General features: G+C 39.8%; 1 protein-coding gene across 11 annotated transcripts in view; it reads left to right on the forward strand.

Annotated features, from left to right (window-relative positions):
• The window catches only part of MID1 (midline 1), a 276,859-nt gene that overhangs the window by 210,638 nt on the left and 50,017 nt on the right, over positions 1-16,204 (forward strand). For all 11 annotated transcript variants that reach the window (XR_011740680.1, XR_011740672.1, XR_011740674.1 and 8 more), the window contains exons 4-6: positions 5,971-6,078; positions 9,108-9,256; positions 14,791-14,918. Coding sequence is in view for 3 of the 11 variants with exons in the window: in XM_071812939.1 (XP_071669040.1) it covers positions 5,971-6,078; positions 9,108-9,256; positions 14,791-14,918 (385 nt within the window). In the remaining 8 variants the exon portion in view is untranslated. The remainder of the gene's footprint in view (positions 1-5,970; positions 6,079-9,107; positions 9,257-14,790; positions 14,919-16,204) is intronic.

Here is a 16,204-nt window from a genome sequence, read left to right on the forward strand (position 1 = left end):
TGAGTTTAAGTTTTTTATGTTTTTAGTGTAAATCTTCTGGTTTGGTTTTGTGATTAAGTTGAAAATGTCACTAGAGAACAGCTAGGTATCTTACTGATTAGCTTCTCAACAACGTGCTTCAAAGCACAGTGGAACGAAAAGCTTTAAAATAATATTTTATTAAGTAACATGAGTATTTCAAATTGCTAAAAATGTTTACTTTCAGTCAAGATTGAGGCAGATAGTCTTATCAGTGGTTTAGCTATCCTGGCCTAATCGATTCCTCATTCACAAAATTCCTAGGTAGCCAGACTAAGTTGCTGTGTTGTTGCACTGACCTTTGTTTAACCTGCTCTGAGACTTCCTCTAAACACAGTTCTCTTGCTTAGAGATAGATGTGGAATGCAAACAAAAACAAAGCCTCTGGCACACTTGAAATGGGAGATGGCCATTCCTTTTTCTCTTGTGCCAACTCAGAATAGAGGAGTTGTAGATGATCCATTCAGATGGCAAGCTGATTAATATCACATATTTCTAAGGGCACAGTTTGTCATAATAGATAAAATCAGTTTTATGCTTAGATGAGATAAAGTCTGAAAAAGCTTTATTACAAGAGTTGCTTTTGCTTTACGGAAGACTCAACTGAATAACCCGTAATATCAAAAAGTTTTAATCCATGACTCTCATTCAGCCTCACTATCCATAGAAGGAAAGGGAAGAAATATTTTAATAAATGCACATTAGTCACTATCCTTTGTATTTCCATTAGATAATTAAATGAAACATGGATGATGTTAAAAAAATTATTTCAAGGTATTGTAACTATGAAGAAAAGTTATTCTCTTTACGACATGCAGTAATTAAAAAATAAATAGGCCTCTCTCTTTGGATGACTCTAATCCTTTAATTCTTCTGGAGACTCTAATCCTAGAAAATGTGTTCCAAACCTACATGACAATGAAGAAAGTTTTCCTAGGGTAAACAGTACTGCCCATCATATGTCATCATTGTAGATTTTTTTTCCTCTGTTTCTGAGTTTGGTGTAAGAAAGAATTCAGGCTCAAAATCTAGAGTGAAATATGTGCCAATGGTTTTAAAATTGTTAAGTGGAATCATTACAATTTGCTTTCCTGATGTTTTTATATATTTGTGAATATATAGTAATTTTATAGCCATTAACTCAAACCCTTTTAAAAAAACCTGATACCTCTTCTTATCTGTATGACCACAACTGCAAATAAATTATTTCTGAGGCATTAGGACCATTTTTAAGTAGTAAAGCTGAAACTCAAATTCATTCGTCACTTTCCAAAGATCAGACTCTTTCTACAACCTACCTTTTTCCATTTTGCATAACCAGTAGAGGACAAGTGAATAAAAATTACTTTAGTTTTGATGGGTTTATCCCAGACAGTGTAGTCTTAAAATAGTAGGCCACCTCTAATTTAGGATGTCTTATTCTGCTGGTCATTTATACATTATTTGCTGAAAAGGCACATGTGCATTTCCACTTGTGGACAAAATTGCCTCACCCATAAGGAATCTCAGAGGGACAGTTTTGCTCCTGCAAGGGAAATTCTGCTGAGACAGTAAAAAATCCTTTGATTCCAGTATATTAGTTAAGGAAGTTTTCATGAGTATGAATCTAGCCCTCTAAAACCGTGTTTGCCTTTGAATTAAGACTAGAAGTTCCCCTGCAACCTTGAACCTCTCACCATGTTGTAGTTCTGTGATTTCCCAAACATCTGCTGGGGGCTTTGAAACCACCACATTTATTTTCTTATGACCTAAGCTGCAATTTAACTCAGGTCTCTGAAGATGAAAGCCAAGGAAGCCTCGGCAGAGAACAGAACACTTTCCAAAGCAGTTCTTAGCTTGTGGAGCAGGGAACAGCTGGCCAGCTCTCCCCTTCGGGTTGGGAAGGCTTGTCATTTCCAGCTTCTTGTCAGACATCTGAGGAAGCCCCATATTTTATTTTTCTTTTTTTTCTTTTTTTTTTTTTTCCCTGCACCCACTCCCTGAGGCAAAGGCCAGGAGTCCCCATCCATGTGTCCAGAAAACCTGGAAAGAACCCTGATATATATTTGTACATATATATATTTTTTTTTTCAGTAAACTGTCTGTTTATGATCTTCAGATATTACAGAAATTGGAATAAATTCCCCACAAAAGCAGCAGGACTATAATCAGTCCTTGGTTGCTTGTTTGTATTTAAAAATGTCATAATTTTTGCTAAATCATAACAGGCCTCCTAGTCAGTTTTAAAGCTGTTTTGTAGCATGGAAGAGAAGTTTATAAAAATTATACTGGTAAAACATAAAACTTTAGGTTCAAAGTAGTTCTGGACATGGATTTTTTAGGACTTTGGTGATGCGAAAACTAAGTGTATTGATGTGAGCAAAATTTTCTACAGAAATCCGTCCCAAAGTCCAGCATAAACTCTCAGGCAACAGATATCCCGTATTAAAGAGTCAACATGTATCTGGGATGAAGGAAGCCCAGATTTAAGTTTGTTCTCCACATAATTCAGAGCCTCCCACAACCAAAGTAAGCAATGCAGTCTCCAGGCTTTTCAAATGCACCTCTCAGTCTCTTTTAATGAACTCCTTGGAAAGAAGGCTAGTTTTTAATGTGGAAAGATGTAGAATGCAAAACCTCAAATATTTTCACCAGACCAAACTCATATTCCTTGGCCAGCCCCAGCTGGAAGTTATTGTTAAGGTTGCTGTTCATCAAAGGACTCAAGCAGAAGGCAGAGCCTTATTCTGGTACTTCTGTAACACCTGTACAGCAGAGCCCTGCTCCATGCCTGTGGCTCTTCGATCTGATATATGACTCCTCAGAAACATACAAGTAAATAATATTCAATGGTAATCTCCCAAATAGTCCCTTTAGGGCCACAGCTAATATGGTGCACTTAAAGTTAAGCATGTGCTCAATTATAAAGTTATTACTGAATCAGAGGCCTTGTAGGCTGAAAATTTAATTAAGGAGTATTTCAACTTGAGAAAAGCCCCCAGATTATTTTCTTTTTCATACAAAGCTCAGACTTATCAAATAATTTTGAAATATTCTTTTCACTTTTAATAAGCTTGTGCAAGCTATAAAGTAGGAAATGTCTTCAAATGAAGTTCATAAAAGGGTATACTTTTCTGATTTCAAAGAAGAAGAGAAGTCTGCAGTCAGTGCGTAAGAAATCCAAGGGGTTTCTTCCAAGCATTTCGTTTTTCTTAGCTTAGAGTTTTTTTAAGATTTAATTAATATGTTATTATTCAAACCAACCAGAGCATTAAATAGAACAATGTTGACTTAACCTTCCTTAACTCTATGTTTCATGACAGTTACCCCAAAGATTAATTAAATCTGCTCGACAAAATGAACTTGTGGTGTAAGTGGTGACAGAAGTAACACTTTGAGTGGAAGTTACTCAAAAATCCTGTGAAGTGTTACGGTAATTAAGTGCCAAAGTCAGCTCTGGCATGAGCAGACCTCAGTATCCGCCCACAAGGAGTTGCGCCCACGTGCAGTGGATGTGATCGTTGCCCCTGACTGAGACCATTCGGGATTCTCCTCTCTTTAGTAGAATTTCAACCACTGGTGAAACTGAGATTGGAGCTGGGGAAACTTCTGCACTGGATGGTTCATTGAAAACAGCTCTGTAGAGTTTTGTGCCAAAGTGCTCAATGGGCGAGTGTGATGCAGCTGGGGTGGTGGGATGATGAGAAGAGGGGGAGTAGGAGGGACAGTGTTGATTGACTTATTTTTCTAGGCTCCATGAGTGGTCAGTGGAGAGACAATGGCATTGCCAGTGGCTTTGAGTGAGCTGCTCTGTGGTCTGTTTCTCTTCATACTCCACGGTGGGAAGCCAGGCAGAGCAAACAGCTAATGTGAGGAGATAAATAGGCACCTAAAACTGCATGCAGGCCTCTGCAGCAGTTTCAGTACCACCTGACCGCTTCCAGAAACAAATATATTTTCTCTTTATTATTCTGATATCTTAATTAATAATTAAGCCTGTAAAATATGCAATCAAACTTTAATTTTCTGAAGGTTCGAGAAGGATAATCCAAAACCTTAGTAGGAGCAGACCTTTGTAAACAAGTCCCATCTTTGCCTGAAGGACACAATGTATTTCACATAAGAAAGGTTATTTGTAAGATTTACCTTGATCCAAATTTAGATATATAAGCATTTGCTTAATCTTAATGAGGTCCACAATGCACTTACAGGTAAAAGCATGTTTAAACACATTATTGGAAGAAAAAAAAGAAGGTCGAGGCAGATCAAGGGGCTCATCAGACTGAAAAATAACCAAGGGGAGAAATATATTTACTTGACACCTGCAACTGTTCCCTCTTGCTGTTCACCACCACCTCTTACTAGAGAATGGAAAGGGTGATGTTGCTCTAGGAGCAATCGGCCAGGGCTGAAGGCTGCTTTACCCTCTTAGTGAAGTATGTATGGAAACAGAGCTCTGAAATCACTCCTTAAAATTTTTCTTCTAATATGATTAGAACTTTTTGCTTTTTTCCCTGACTCTTTTTGCATACATGTGGATTATACATACTACTACTTTTGGGGAAGTACCTTTTTATTGTCATACAGAATGTTGACTTCTCACTGAAAAAATCAGTCTCCCCTAGAAACAAAACATTTTGAAGTGAGAAGCGAAACTTTTCTAGTTCGAGTTTTCTTATATTTTCACAAAAGTCAATGTTTTCCATAAAAAGATAATATTCTTTGTGAGGTTATTTTGCATTAAATACAGTTTCACTGGCTTATATATTTATACTGTAGAAAACACAGCTATTTTTTCTACCTGATTCATTGCTGAGCCAAAGTGGTAATAGTACAGACAACCAATACACATCACTTGGTAATGTCACTTGGATCTTCAGTATTTTGAATCTTTCAAGAACCACTAAATGAAGACTAAAAATAATAATATTTTCAAGTGTTAAATTCAGCAAATCAAACATTGGGAATCACTATGAAAGTAATGAAAATGAAGTAGAGAACATACTGTTCCACTGTATGACTCCATAGTTTGTTTGCACCTTGAGTATTTAGTACAGTTCATCAAAACAGAGATGACAGACCTTGCAAAGTTTCAGAGAAAAAAACAAGCATGATTGAAGGTATGGTATGCCTTTCATGCAAGGAAAACCTGAATCACTTAAGACTCTTCAATGTAGAAAAGAAGTCCGGCTAGAGGACAAAACAGCGATCTGTGAAAGCACAAACAGCACCAGGACTGTGGGTAGGTATCAGTTGATCACTATCTTTCCAGTAAAAGAACTTGGGATCATTAAATTGAGCTGGAAGGAGGCAGATTCAAATCCCTCTAAAGGAAGCAGTTGTTCATTGGACTGTCAGTTAAACTGTGGTGGTCATTGCTGTGGGATGGTGGGGATACTTGAAGTTTGCAGAGGTTGAGAGAAAGTCTAAATAAATCCACAGAAGATAAGTCTTCTGAGGACCAGTGGTGATGTAGAAATCGTGTCTGGTTCAAGAAGACTCTGAGCTGCAAATGGTTGGAGGATGAGAGAATATTCATGGGAACCATCATAGATGTTGGGACTTCTTCCTGAGGTGCTTTTCTGGCAGATGCTGGCTCTGGCAGCAGTGAGAAACAAGATACTGCGGTGGATGGACTGTATGACCCAGTACTTGTGCTCTTATGTGCATCGGTATTCACTGCAGTCCTATATACAGCTTGAAACCGTGATGTGTTAAGCACCTCCTGAAGAGCCTCCATTTCTCACTGATGTCCGCTTTGACATCACTCACTACTCACAGTACCAGGCTTTTCTCATTTGAGTTAGAAACGTATTTCATAAAATCCAAGACAGGGAAAACAAAATAACGCATAGATTAAATACAGAAGGGAACAAAAATGCCAGACTTAACATTTTAGAAGTTCTGCTTTGTAAATTAGAGAAAAGAAAACATCAAAAAAGGTTTTGCTAATCATAATGGTTTGTTTTGTAGGTAAATGCATCCCGCCAAGAAACCAAGCTGATGGAAGAATGTGACCAGCTCATTGAAATAATCCAGCAAAGACGACAAATAATTGGAACAAAAATCAAAGAAGGAAAGGTAAAAGCTTTTCTTTTTTAGATCACAAGTAGGTCAACGCTGCTTCCTCCTGCTTATGACTTTTTGACCTCAGGTACTATTAATACAAATTCGTAAAAGTCCTTATGTGGTCCTGTAGCCCTGGGCCACTGCTATTTTCATATGAAGAGGAATGAAATATATCAGTATTAGTATGCTAGACATCAACATTTTATTTGGCATTTCTCTCACTATTTGTAATTGTGATTGTGATTTTAAGGACAAACACAGAAATTATGTCACCGTCAGTTAGTGATAAGAAAATTGCGACTAATTAATGATTCCTTCAGTCATTTATGTGTCTGACAGTATTTCCCCCAAAGTTTTCACTTTCACAAAGTATCACAACATTTGGTGTCATGGCTGGTGATTATCTACAGAAATATTTGATGCTTTAATTACTTATTAAAGTACTACCACATAAAGAATTTTTTTCAATTGTTGTTCTTGAGAACAGGAAGTCTAACTTATTTACAAAACAATATTCAAAAGCATGCAGGAAATTAAACGAAGTGTGCATTTCTAATTACTGAGGCATAATGATTATTAGCAACAAACATATTCAGCAGGAGAAGTCTCTGATATTCAAGTTTCAATCCATTTTGCTAGGTACCTGTTAACTCAGAAACACATTAGAGTTGAATTAACGTTCTTATTTTCTAGGTACATGATGTTTACTCTTTAACATCTCAACTAAGTCAGTCAAATATAAACTCTTCTTGTGTGGGAAATGCTCAGGAAAGGAAAAAAGTCAAGAGCAGGTTAAATGGTTCATGCAGCTGTCAAGATATTCCAATTAACTTGAAATAAAAAGCCTGTAGGCAAGGGCTGATTTAAACATGTTTGAAAACACAGGTCCTGTAGATTTTGTGACATAACCTGAATGCCCTCATGCTATTTACAAAGTATGATTCCCTTCAAAACAGAAAATATGGCCTTCTGTATTATTGTTTCAATTCTGTTTCTCTGTGCAGTGAGACCAGCTGTGCTTCCAATCAAGCAGAAAACTTTCCATTCATTTGGGTTTGTGCTATATACATGAGTTGCTTTTAAAAAATCTGTTGCTTGCAAACATGCATTCTAATGTCCATTAAAGTGTGGAAGATTTATAATACAATTTACTCCAAATTTATTTGAATATTTGAATCTATCCCCATTCTTTGTTCGACTTTGTTCAATCAAAAGTAATACCAGTGGAGGTCCAGGAAAGATCTGGAATGCTTTGCTCCAAAATTTGTATATGTTGAAAAATTTTAGGGATTCAAGAGACCCATGAGGAAACCTACAGGAAATTCTGCCCAATGGACCTTCTTTTAAGAGGGCCTGTGGCTAAGTGTCTTTCTGTAAGGTAAAGCATGACAAATTTGTATATAGGACTGCGGTTATAGCTACAGAGCTGGAAACACGGAATAATAAAGCTCTAGCTGTGACTGCAAGGCTGCAGATTCACAGACACGAGTCTGACAATGTGCTTAAATATCAAATACGTAAGATAATTATAGGGCAGCCATTGTTCCTGCCATTGTGGGGAGTGGGAGAGATGAAACTTTTCCTTCAAGAGTTCATCATCAGTTGTCTTTTTGAAGAAGATATAAAAAAGAATCAAGCAATCAAAAAACCTAGTTCATATGTAGATGTAACAAATCATGACATGCCTTATGATTGTCAAAAGCTCACAAGGTAACAAATATTTCAGTTCATTGTTTGTTTGGTTAATTAATAAGTAAATAAAAATAATAGCTACATAATACCACAATTAATATTTCCCTGATCAGTCTGGTGTAGACTAAATTGTAATCTCTACAAATGCACAGTTAGAGAAAACATTATGGCACTAGTTCATCCTAGAAGCTGATCAGATCATTCATTAACAAAATCTTTGTGATTTCCTAGCGTTTTTCTCCCTTTATTGTTTCTGTCTTTAGAAGAAACACCAATATTGACTGTAGTAATTTGGCCAGTATTTTCTTTTTGACAGTTTTACAAAATACTTATTTTCTTACTGGTTTCTGTTGTTGGGTATGTGCGCTAAGATACCCTTAGATCTGCTTAGGATGCAATTATATCTGAAATTCAACTCAGCAACTTCATAGCTTGTGCTCTAATTGCTGAGATCAGGAATGTTATCTTGATTATAAGTATTTCTGCCAGTCCACTTAGTTGTTAGTTTCCTCATTTTGAATGTAACTGGGTCTTAATGCCTTTTTGAGCTCCAGAATTATTTCATTTCCTTCCTGTTTCTTACTCCTGTTCAAACTATGAACCTGATGTGATAACACTGGGAAGGACTGCCAGACCTTTCAGGAACTAGAAGTTTTGTTAGCCAACATTGTCTTTAAATGGAGGATTGACTGCCCCTCCCTAACCTTTCAGCTAATGATTGCAGTCACATCTACTGTGTTTTTCTCCAGCACATACATTTGCAGTAATAATAATCATCTCTCCAGCACTACTGTGCTTTTGTCCTGTTAAAAATATTCAACAAGAAAACACCCTGTTTGGCTGAAAGCACGTAATGAAGAGGGCAGGCGTGTATTGTTAGTAGAATTGAACAGCCTTTTTCTGTCAGATTTTATTTTCAAATTATTTCTTATGAAACTCACCTCAGTAATAGGAAAAAAGTACCTAATCTGTGAGCTGCCTTTGACACAGATCTCATGACTTCAGGGAAACTGCTATCTAAATAGCCCTTAGTTATCATGTAAGCAGAAAGTACCAGGAAATGATGTTTCTTCTGTTGCAAAATAGGCCAGCTGTGCTTGTTTTGGCTCTCCCCTGTTGTTTTCCATGTGGAAAATATTGAGGCAGAAAGTGTCTGTGTCTGTCCCCTTATTAAAAATGTTATGTGGTTAGATGGGGCACACCATCAAGCTAGTGTGAAAAAAGCTCTTGTCAGTGAATACATTCATCTTAAATCCCCCTTTTCATTCTAGTTTTATCCTCAGAAGTGTGAAAGCAATCATGATTTGTGACCTTAGAGATGTGACTGCTTTCTTATGTTTCCACTCAAGGTGGTGAGGTTGAGAAAACTGGCTCAGCAGATTGCGAACTGCAAACAGTGCATCGAACGCTCAACATCCCTCATCTCGCAGGCTGAACAGTCGCTGAAGGAGAATGATCATGCTCGCTTCCTGCAAACTGCTAAAAATATCACTGAAAGGTAAAGAAGACATTCCTCTTGCAAAACCTCAACTTAAGGCAAATGGGTTGTTGTAGTGGCCAAATTGTCTTGTTCCGCAACAGATGCGGTCAAATGGAGGGGAGTATTGATTGACATGTTATGCCAAAACACTGGTGTTGTACCAGAGTGGGAACGACTTTACTGTAATGCTAAACCAAAACATCCCTTTGAAAAGAGGAGCAGTTGAAAAAAAAAGGATGTGAAGTAAGAGTTAGAACAGTAATAGCATGTACAAATAAAGGAGGCAGCACAGATGCCAGGCAGCTATCTGGTGCTAAACACACCCAAATACAGGTTTCTGGAAGCTGAAATTCCTATTCTATGAAAAATTCTGACAGTGAGAAAGAAATCAGGGAATGATTACATTCCTTAGAAGAAATTTGGAATTATCTTAATGGATTAGTATTTTTCACAAGATAGCAAGTGACAAGGTAATAAAATGTGTAACTTTGGGAACCTGCAACATGCGTCTCTAAGGTAGCCCACTTGAATAGTTGGAGATTCAAAAGCTTGGGTGTCTGGAAGGTATGGCAGCTGCTGTGTTGGGTCCCTGGGCACAGGGATTTGCTGCTGCTTCTAGGATCCTACATTCTTTCAGCGTGCCACATATACCAAGGGCCCAAAGACAAGGGGGCAAGACAGAAAAACTGTGCTGTCAGAAAATTTGGTTTGGTTTTCAGTGCAACACTGTGCAACACTGTGAATGCTGAAATATTAGCGCTGAATTTCAGCAGTATTTTCTGATGAAAAAAAGTTCTGTTGGACTTATCAGCTTTTTAGGCATCAGTCAAAGAAACAATAAAAGCAGAATGTATCTTGACAATGAAGAAGAGCACTATAAAAACTATGCTCATTTATTCAGCTGGGTTTTTTATCTCTGGGTTCACATTATATCTTCATATTGTCCAGCCAATTTTCACCTAATCACAGTATCACAGTATGTTTGGGATTGGAAGGGACCTCGAAAGATCATCTAGTCCAATCCCCCTGCTGGAGCAGGAACGCCTAGGTGAGGTCGCACAGGAACATGTCCAGGCGGGTTTTGAATGTCTCCAAAGTAGGAGACTCTACAACCTCCCTGGGCAGCCTGTTCCAGTGCTCTGTCACCCTCACTGAGAAGAAGTTTCTTCTCAAATTTAAGTGGAACCTCTTGTGTTCCAGCTTGATCCTATTACCCCTTGTCCTACCATTGTTTGCCACCAAGAAGAGCCTGGCTCCATCCTCGTGGCACTCACACTTTACATATTTATAAACATTAATAAGATCACCCCTCAGTCTCCTCTTCTCCAAACTAAAGAGACCCAGTTCCCTCAGCCTTTCCTCGTAAGGGAGATGCTCCACTCCCTTAATCATCTTTGTTGCCCTATGCTGGACCCTCTCCAGCAGTTCCCTGTCCTTCTGGAACTGAGGGGCCCAGAACTGGACACAATATTCTAGATGGGGTCTCACCAGGGCGGAGTAGAGGGCAAGGAGGACCTCTCTCGATCTACTAACCACCCCCCTTCTAATACACCCCAGGATGCCATTGGCCTTCCTGGCCACAAGGGCACAGTGCTGGCTCAGGGTCATCCTGTTGTCCACCAGGACCCCCAGGTCCCTTTCCTCTACACTGCTCTCTAATATGTAATTTCCCAACCTATACTGGAACCTGGGGTTGTTCCTGCCCAGATGCAGGACTCTACACTTCCCCTTGTTAAATTTCATCAGGTTATTCCCTGCCCAACTCTCCAGCCTGTCCAGGTCCTGCTGGATGGCAGCACAGCCTTCTGGCGTGTCAGCCACTCCTCCCAGCTTAGTGTCATCAGCAAACTTGCTGATAGTACACTCAATTCCCTCGTCCAAATCGTTAATGAATATATTGAATAATATTGGCCCCAGTACTGACCCCTGAGGCACTCCACTAGATACTGGCCTCCAACTGGACTCCGCACCATTGACCACCACTCTCTGGCTTCTCTCCTTAAGCCAGTTTGCAACGCACCTCACGACTCTATTGTCTAGACCACACCTCCTCAACTTAGCTGTGAGGATGCTGTGGGAGACTGTGTCAAAGGTTTTACTGAAGTCAAGGTAAACCACATCCACCGCTCTGCCATCATCCATCCACCTTGTTACATTCTCATAAAAGGCTATGAGGTTGGGTAAGCATGACTTCCCCTTGGTAAAGCGATGCTGACTGCCTCTAATAACCCTCTTATCCTTGATATGCCTTGAGATGGCACCAAGGACAAGCTGTTCCATTACTTTCCCAGGGACAGAGGTGAGGCTGACCAGTCTATAATTACCCGTGTCCTCCCTCTTGCCCTTTTTGAAGACTGGAGTGACATTTGCTTTCCTCCAGTCCTCGGGCACCTCTCCCGTTTCCCAAGACGTGGCAAAGATGATGGAGAGCGGTCTAGCAATGACTTCAGCCAGCTCCCTCAGCACCTGCGGATGTATCCCATCTGGACACATGGATTTATGGATGTCCAGACTATTTAATTGCTCCCTAACCCAGTCCTCATCGACTAAAGCAAACTCCTCCATTGACCCTGCTTCATCCGGGGTCTCAGGGGTACAGGGCTCCCCAGGACAGCCTCCAGCAGAGTAGACAGAGACAAAGGCGGCATTCAATAATTCTGCCTTCTCTGTGTCTTCTGCCACCAGGGCACCCACCCCATTCATCAGTGGGCCTACATTGCCTCTGGTATTAGTTTTATCTGCTATGTATTTGAAAAATCCAAAACAAGAAAAAACAAGGAATTATTATTTATGTTGTTACTATTTTCTTTTAATTTTATCACTTACTCTGGAGTGCTGCATGCAGATTCTCCGAATATCAGGCTTCACCAAAGCTATTTAATCAATTTATAAATAAGCCATCAACATAGGCTTGCTCATTACAGGTTCAGAGAATTGAAAATCTGTTGAGAAAAGCAAGGCAAAGGAAGGGAAGACAAGAAAAGGCAATGGATTATGTTTTCTCTGTCAGACTTGGACCGTAGTTTGGGCTTCATCACCAAGCTATGTCATGGCACACCTTTTTCCCAGCTGAAGCTGATAGTAAAGCTGCCACGAGTATCATGAATAAAAATCTGAAGTTGAGGGTCTGACCTTTTTTTTTCAGCATTCAGTGGAACAAGCAGTAGGGCAGAAACCTGTGAAGGTATAAAGTTTTTTAACTGACTACCCGACAATATTCAGGGAAGGTCCATTTTTAATTTGTAAACCTGAACAGTTGCATCATAAATGTAGTCACAGGAGAGACATTTGGAGAGTAGGAATGAGACCAGCTGACATATGTGCCCAATCAACTCTAATTCTTGGATATCATAGATTGATATCTGTAATGAGATTGCTATCTGTAATGAGATTGCTGTCTGTAATGAGATAGCTGTGAATGCTCTGAAAACCAGAGAATCATTTCAAGCAGAGAATAAAACTGAAAGGAAAAGAACACCAAGTGCTTGCAGACAAATTGCAAGTGGAAAAAGAGACTAAATCTGATTAATAAATTATTCCCCACAAGTAACTCTCTTAGTTCTCGTGTGGTAAGCAATATTTTATTTGCTTCCAGACCGCTCTTGTAACAGCCTCACCAGGGCTCTGAAGTCCAGCAGCTAAAACAGTCTCCTGAAATTATGCTCATTGCATTTCTTCATCCTCATATTTCAAAGTAATTGCAATATAATATTCTCTGTTGTAAGCACAACAGGTAACTATGTAAAGCAAAGACATTACACACACTCCAGTGATTTAGGTCATGCATTATTTACAGTGGCCGAAATGCATTTATCCTAGAAAAACCCTTTCCAGCCAAGTACAGTGTCATATAGAGCAGGCAGAAATTCAATCCTCTGAACCTAATATGGTGACATGGTGTCTGAAACTGCGAACCGTTGAGCTCACCGAAAACTGACTTTAACGTGTATACTCACAGTGCACCCTTTGCCTAGCCCCGAACAACAGTCCTGGTGAAATGGTGCTTTATGGAGGTATTCAGAGAAGCTCTTAACCTTAGAAACCTGTTTGCTGGTTTATTAGCGAGGCTTCTGTTAATTTTGTAGAGCTATGCATCACCCATGAATTTTCCCTAATACAAGCACTTACAAGAAATGCATATGTATTTTTTTCCTACGAGATGTAAAAATACCATAGTGCAACTGGAGATGAACTACTGGGGATGGGTGGTGTGAGGCAGAAAAGAAAAAAAAAAGTGAAAGAGCTCGGAGAATTTTCCCTCTAAATTAATGGGGCAAAAGCACTTCAATTATCCTCTCTAAATAAATCAATTAATTAAAATCTGTACTACGATCTATTTTAAACTAAGTTCTACTGCAGTTACAAGAGAAACAGTGCTGAAAACTATATAAGCATTACTGAGTAGAAAACTTCCTCAACTCAGTTTTTGAAAACTGTATTGAAGACAATGAGACGTGCAGCTCAGATTTTGAATTTCCTAACTGTCTTTCCTTAAAATACTACAGAAGAAATACATGAAAACATAGTAAGCATTTGCTCTGGAGCCACTTGAGTCGTGTCTATAGAGACATTCTCTAATTTGGGAAACTGTTAATTGAAGTAATCAAAATATTTTCATCTGACACGTGACATGAATGACAGATAACTGACTTACATTGTGTGCATGGTTGTGTGTTTACCTCCAAACTGAAACAATTAACAAATTTCTATTGTATAGCATGAGGCTGAAAAATCTCTTTGCGTAAACAGACCTAACTTTCTGCAAACATATCCGGTATGCAGCTCACTAGTAACATGTATTTTGATATAGCAGGCTGAAGGATCTGAAAACTCCATCTGATTGCAGTTTTCTTGCAAAAGCTCATCTCTTTATATTAGTACAGCTAGACAGACAAAAAGTGGATGTAGCTCCTAAAATGAGGTAGGCAAGGAAACTGTTCTGTTTTGGAGGAAATGTAAGTATGCACACATGATTTGCAGGGAAAAACTTTTCAAAATAAACTGTGCTGACATCTATTTGTTTTGTCTCCCCACTGTGCTTTTTGAAGTTAACATCAGCGTGCTGTGCTGAACAGCTGAGGAGGTGTGGGGATCTGCACCAAGCCCTTGGGACAGCAGTGCCAAGGAATGTCTGCAGCATGAAGCTGCTTGGGAAAACAAGGGTTGGGAGAGATGCAGCATCTGTCAGGATTGCTTAAAACACAGATAAAAATGATGCTATTGCTACTTTGGTTTGGTGGGTGCCTGGAAAGAAGAATTCAAAGTATATTGTTGCTTAACCAATATTTTGTTGAAAACTTATCTGATGCTGCATGTTAAGCAAAAGCTAAGTAAAAAAGGTTTTCTACTGAAGACTTTACTCCCCAAAATAAAAGTGGTAGGAAAAACTCATAACCTAAAACATAGAAATATTTTACGTGCAATGGTTTTTGTCAAGCTTTTGGAGAAGTGGTAACAATCATGATGACCAAGTCCTACCTTGATGTCAAAGTTATTGTGTCTTGCATGCTAAATGTCTTGGGTGCTAAAACACTTTTTTCTTTTCATTAAAGGGTTTCCATGGCAACTGCATCCTCCCAGGTTCTAATTCCTGAGATTAATCTCAACGATACTTTTGATACTTTCGCACTGGATTTTACCAGGGAGAAGAAATTATTGGAATGCCTTGATTACCTTACAGGTAATTTTTTTTCTCAAGGTGCTACTATTGTATGTTCCTCATAAAATAGTAGTGACAGGGCTTTCTTCATTCGCCTCTGTGGTCAGTTAACTTTGGCTGGTGCCCACAAAGTCGCTCTCTCACACCACTTCTTCAGCAAGGCAGGAGGAGAAAACAAGATGAAGAGCTCATGAGATAAGGACAGGGAGATCACTCAGCAGTTACTGCCACATGCAAAACAGACTCTGCTTGGGGAAGATTAATGTTATTTATTGCCAATTAATTGTAAGAGTAGAATAGTCAGAAATAAAAATGTAACAAAAAAGTATTTTCCCCCACCTCTCGTCTTCCTGGGCTCAGCTTCACTCCCAACACTTCTGCCTCCTCCCCCTGAGCAGTGCAGGGGACAGGGAATGGGGTTCACAGTCAGTTTATCACGGATTATCTCTGCCGCTTTTTCCTCCTCACACCCCTACCCTGCTCCAGCATGGACTCCCTCCCACAGGATGCTGTTCTTCATGAACTGCTCCAGTGTGGGTCATTGCTACAGGCTGCAGTTCTCCAAGAACTGCTTCAGCATGCATGCTTTCCCTGGGGTACAGTCCTTTGGTAATGGACTGCTCCAGTGTGACTTCCCCATGGGCCATGGTTCCTGCCAGGAAACCTGCTCCTGCATGGGCTCCTCTCCATGGGCTGCAGTTTCCTTTAGGACACATCCACCTGCTCCACTGTGGGGTCCTTCATGGGCTGCAGGTGGAGATCTGCTCCATCGCGGTCCTTCGTGATCTGCAGGGGAACAGCAAGCCTAACCATGGTCTGCACCACAGGCTGCAGGGGAATCTGTGCTCCAGCAACTGGAGCACCTTCTGCTCCTCCTTCTTCACTGACCTTGGTGTCTGTGGGGCTGTTTCTCTCACATTTTCTTGCTCCTCTCTCCCAGTTGCTGTGCAGTGTTTTTTACCTTTTCTTAAACATGTTATCAGAGCGGTACTACCAGCATTGCTGATGGGCTCAGCTTTGAGCAGCAGTGGGTCTGTCTTAGACCTGCTGTGTCTGACATGTAGTCAGCTCCTGGTCTTTCCTCACAGAATTCACTCCTACAGCCCCCCAAGCTACCACAATCTTGCCATAAACTGAATACACTCTCCGTCTTAATCTCAAATATATTACACTCAGCAGCCCTAGAATGCCCTAGGAAGCATTAGGTACTACAGAGCACAACTGGGATATATTTCCTACCTCCTTTCCTTCCACCCCAGCAGAGTGTGGGCAAGCAGGAGTGAATGAAATGAAAGCTAAGTGAAATG

Source organism: Patagioenas fasciata, chromosome 1, assembly GCF_037038585.1.
Source record: "Patagioenas fasciata isolate bPatFas1 chromosome 1, bPatFas1.hap1, whole genome shotgun sequence".
Lineage (NCBI taxonomy): Eukaryota > Metazoa > Chordata > Aves > Columbiformes > Columbidae > Patagioenas > Patagioenas fasciata.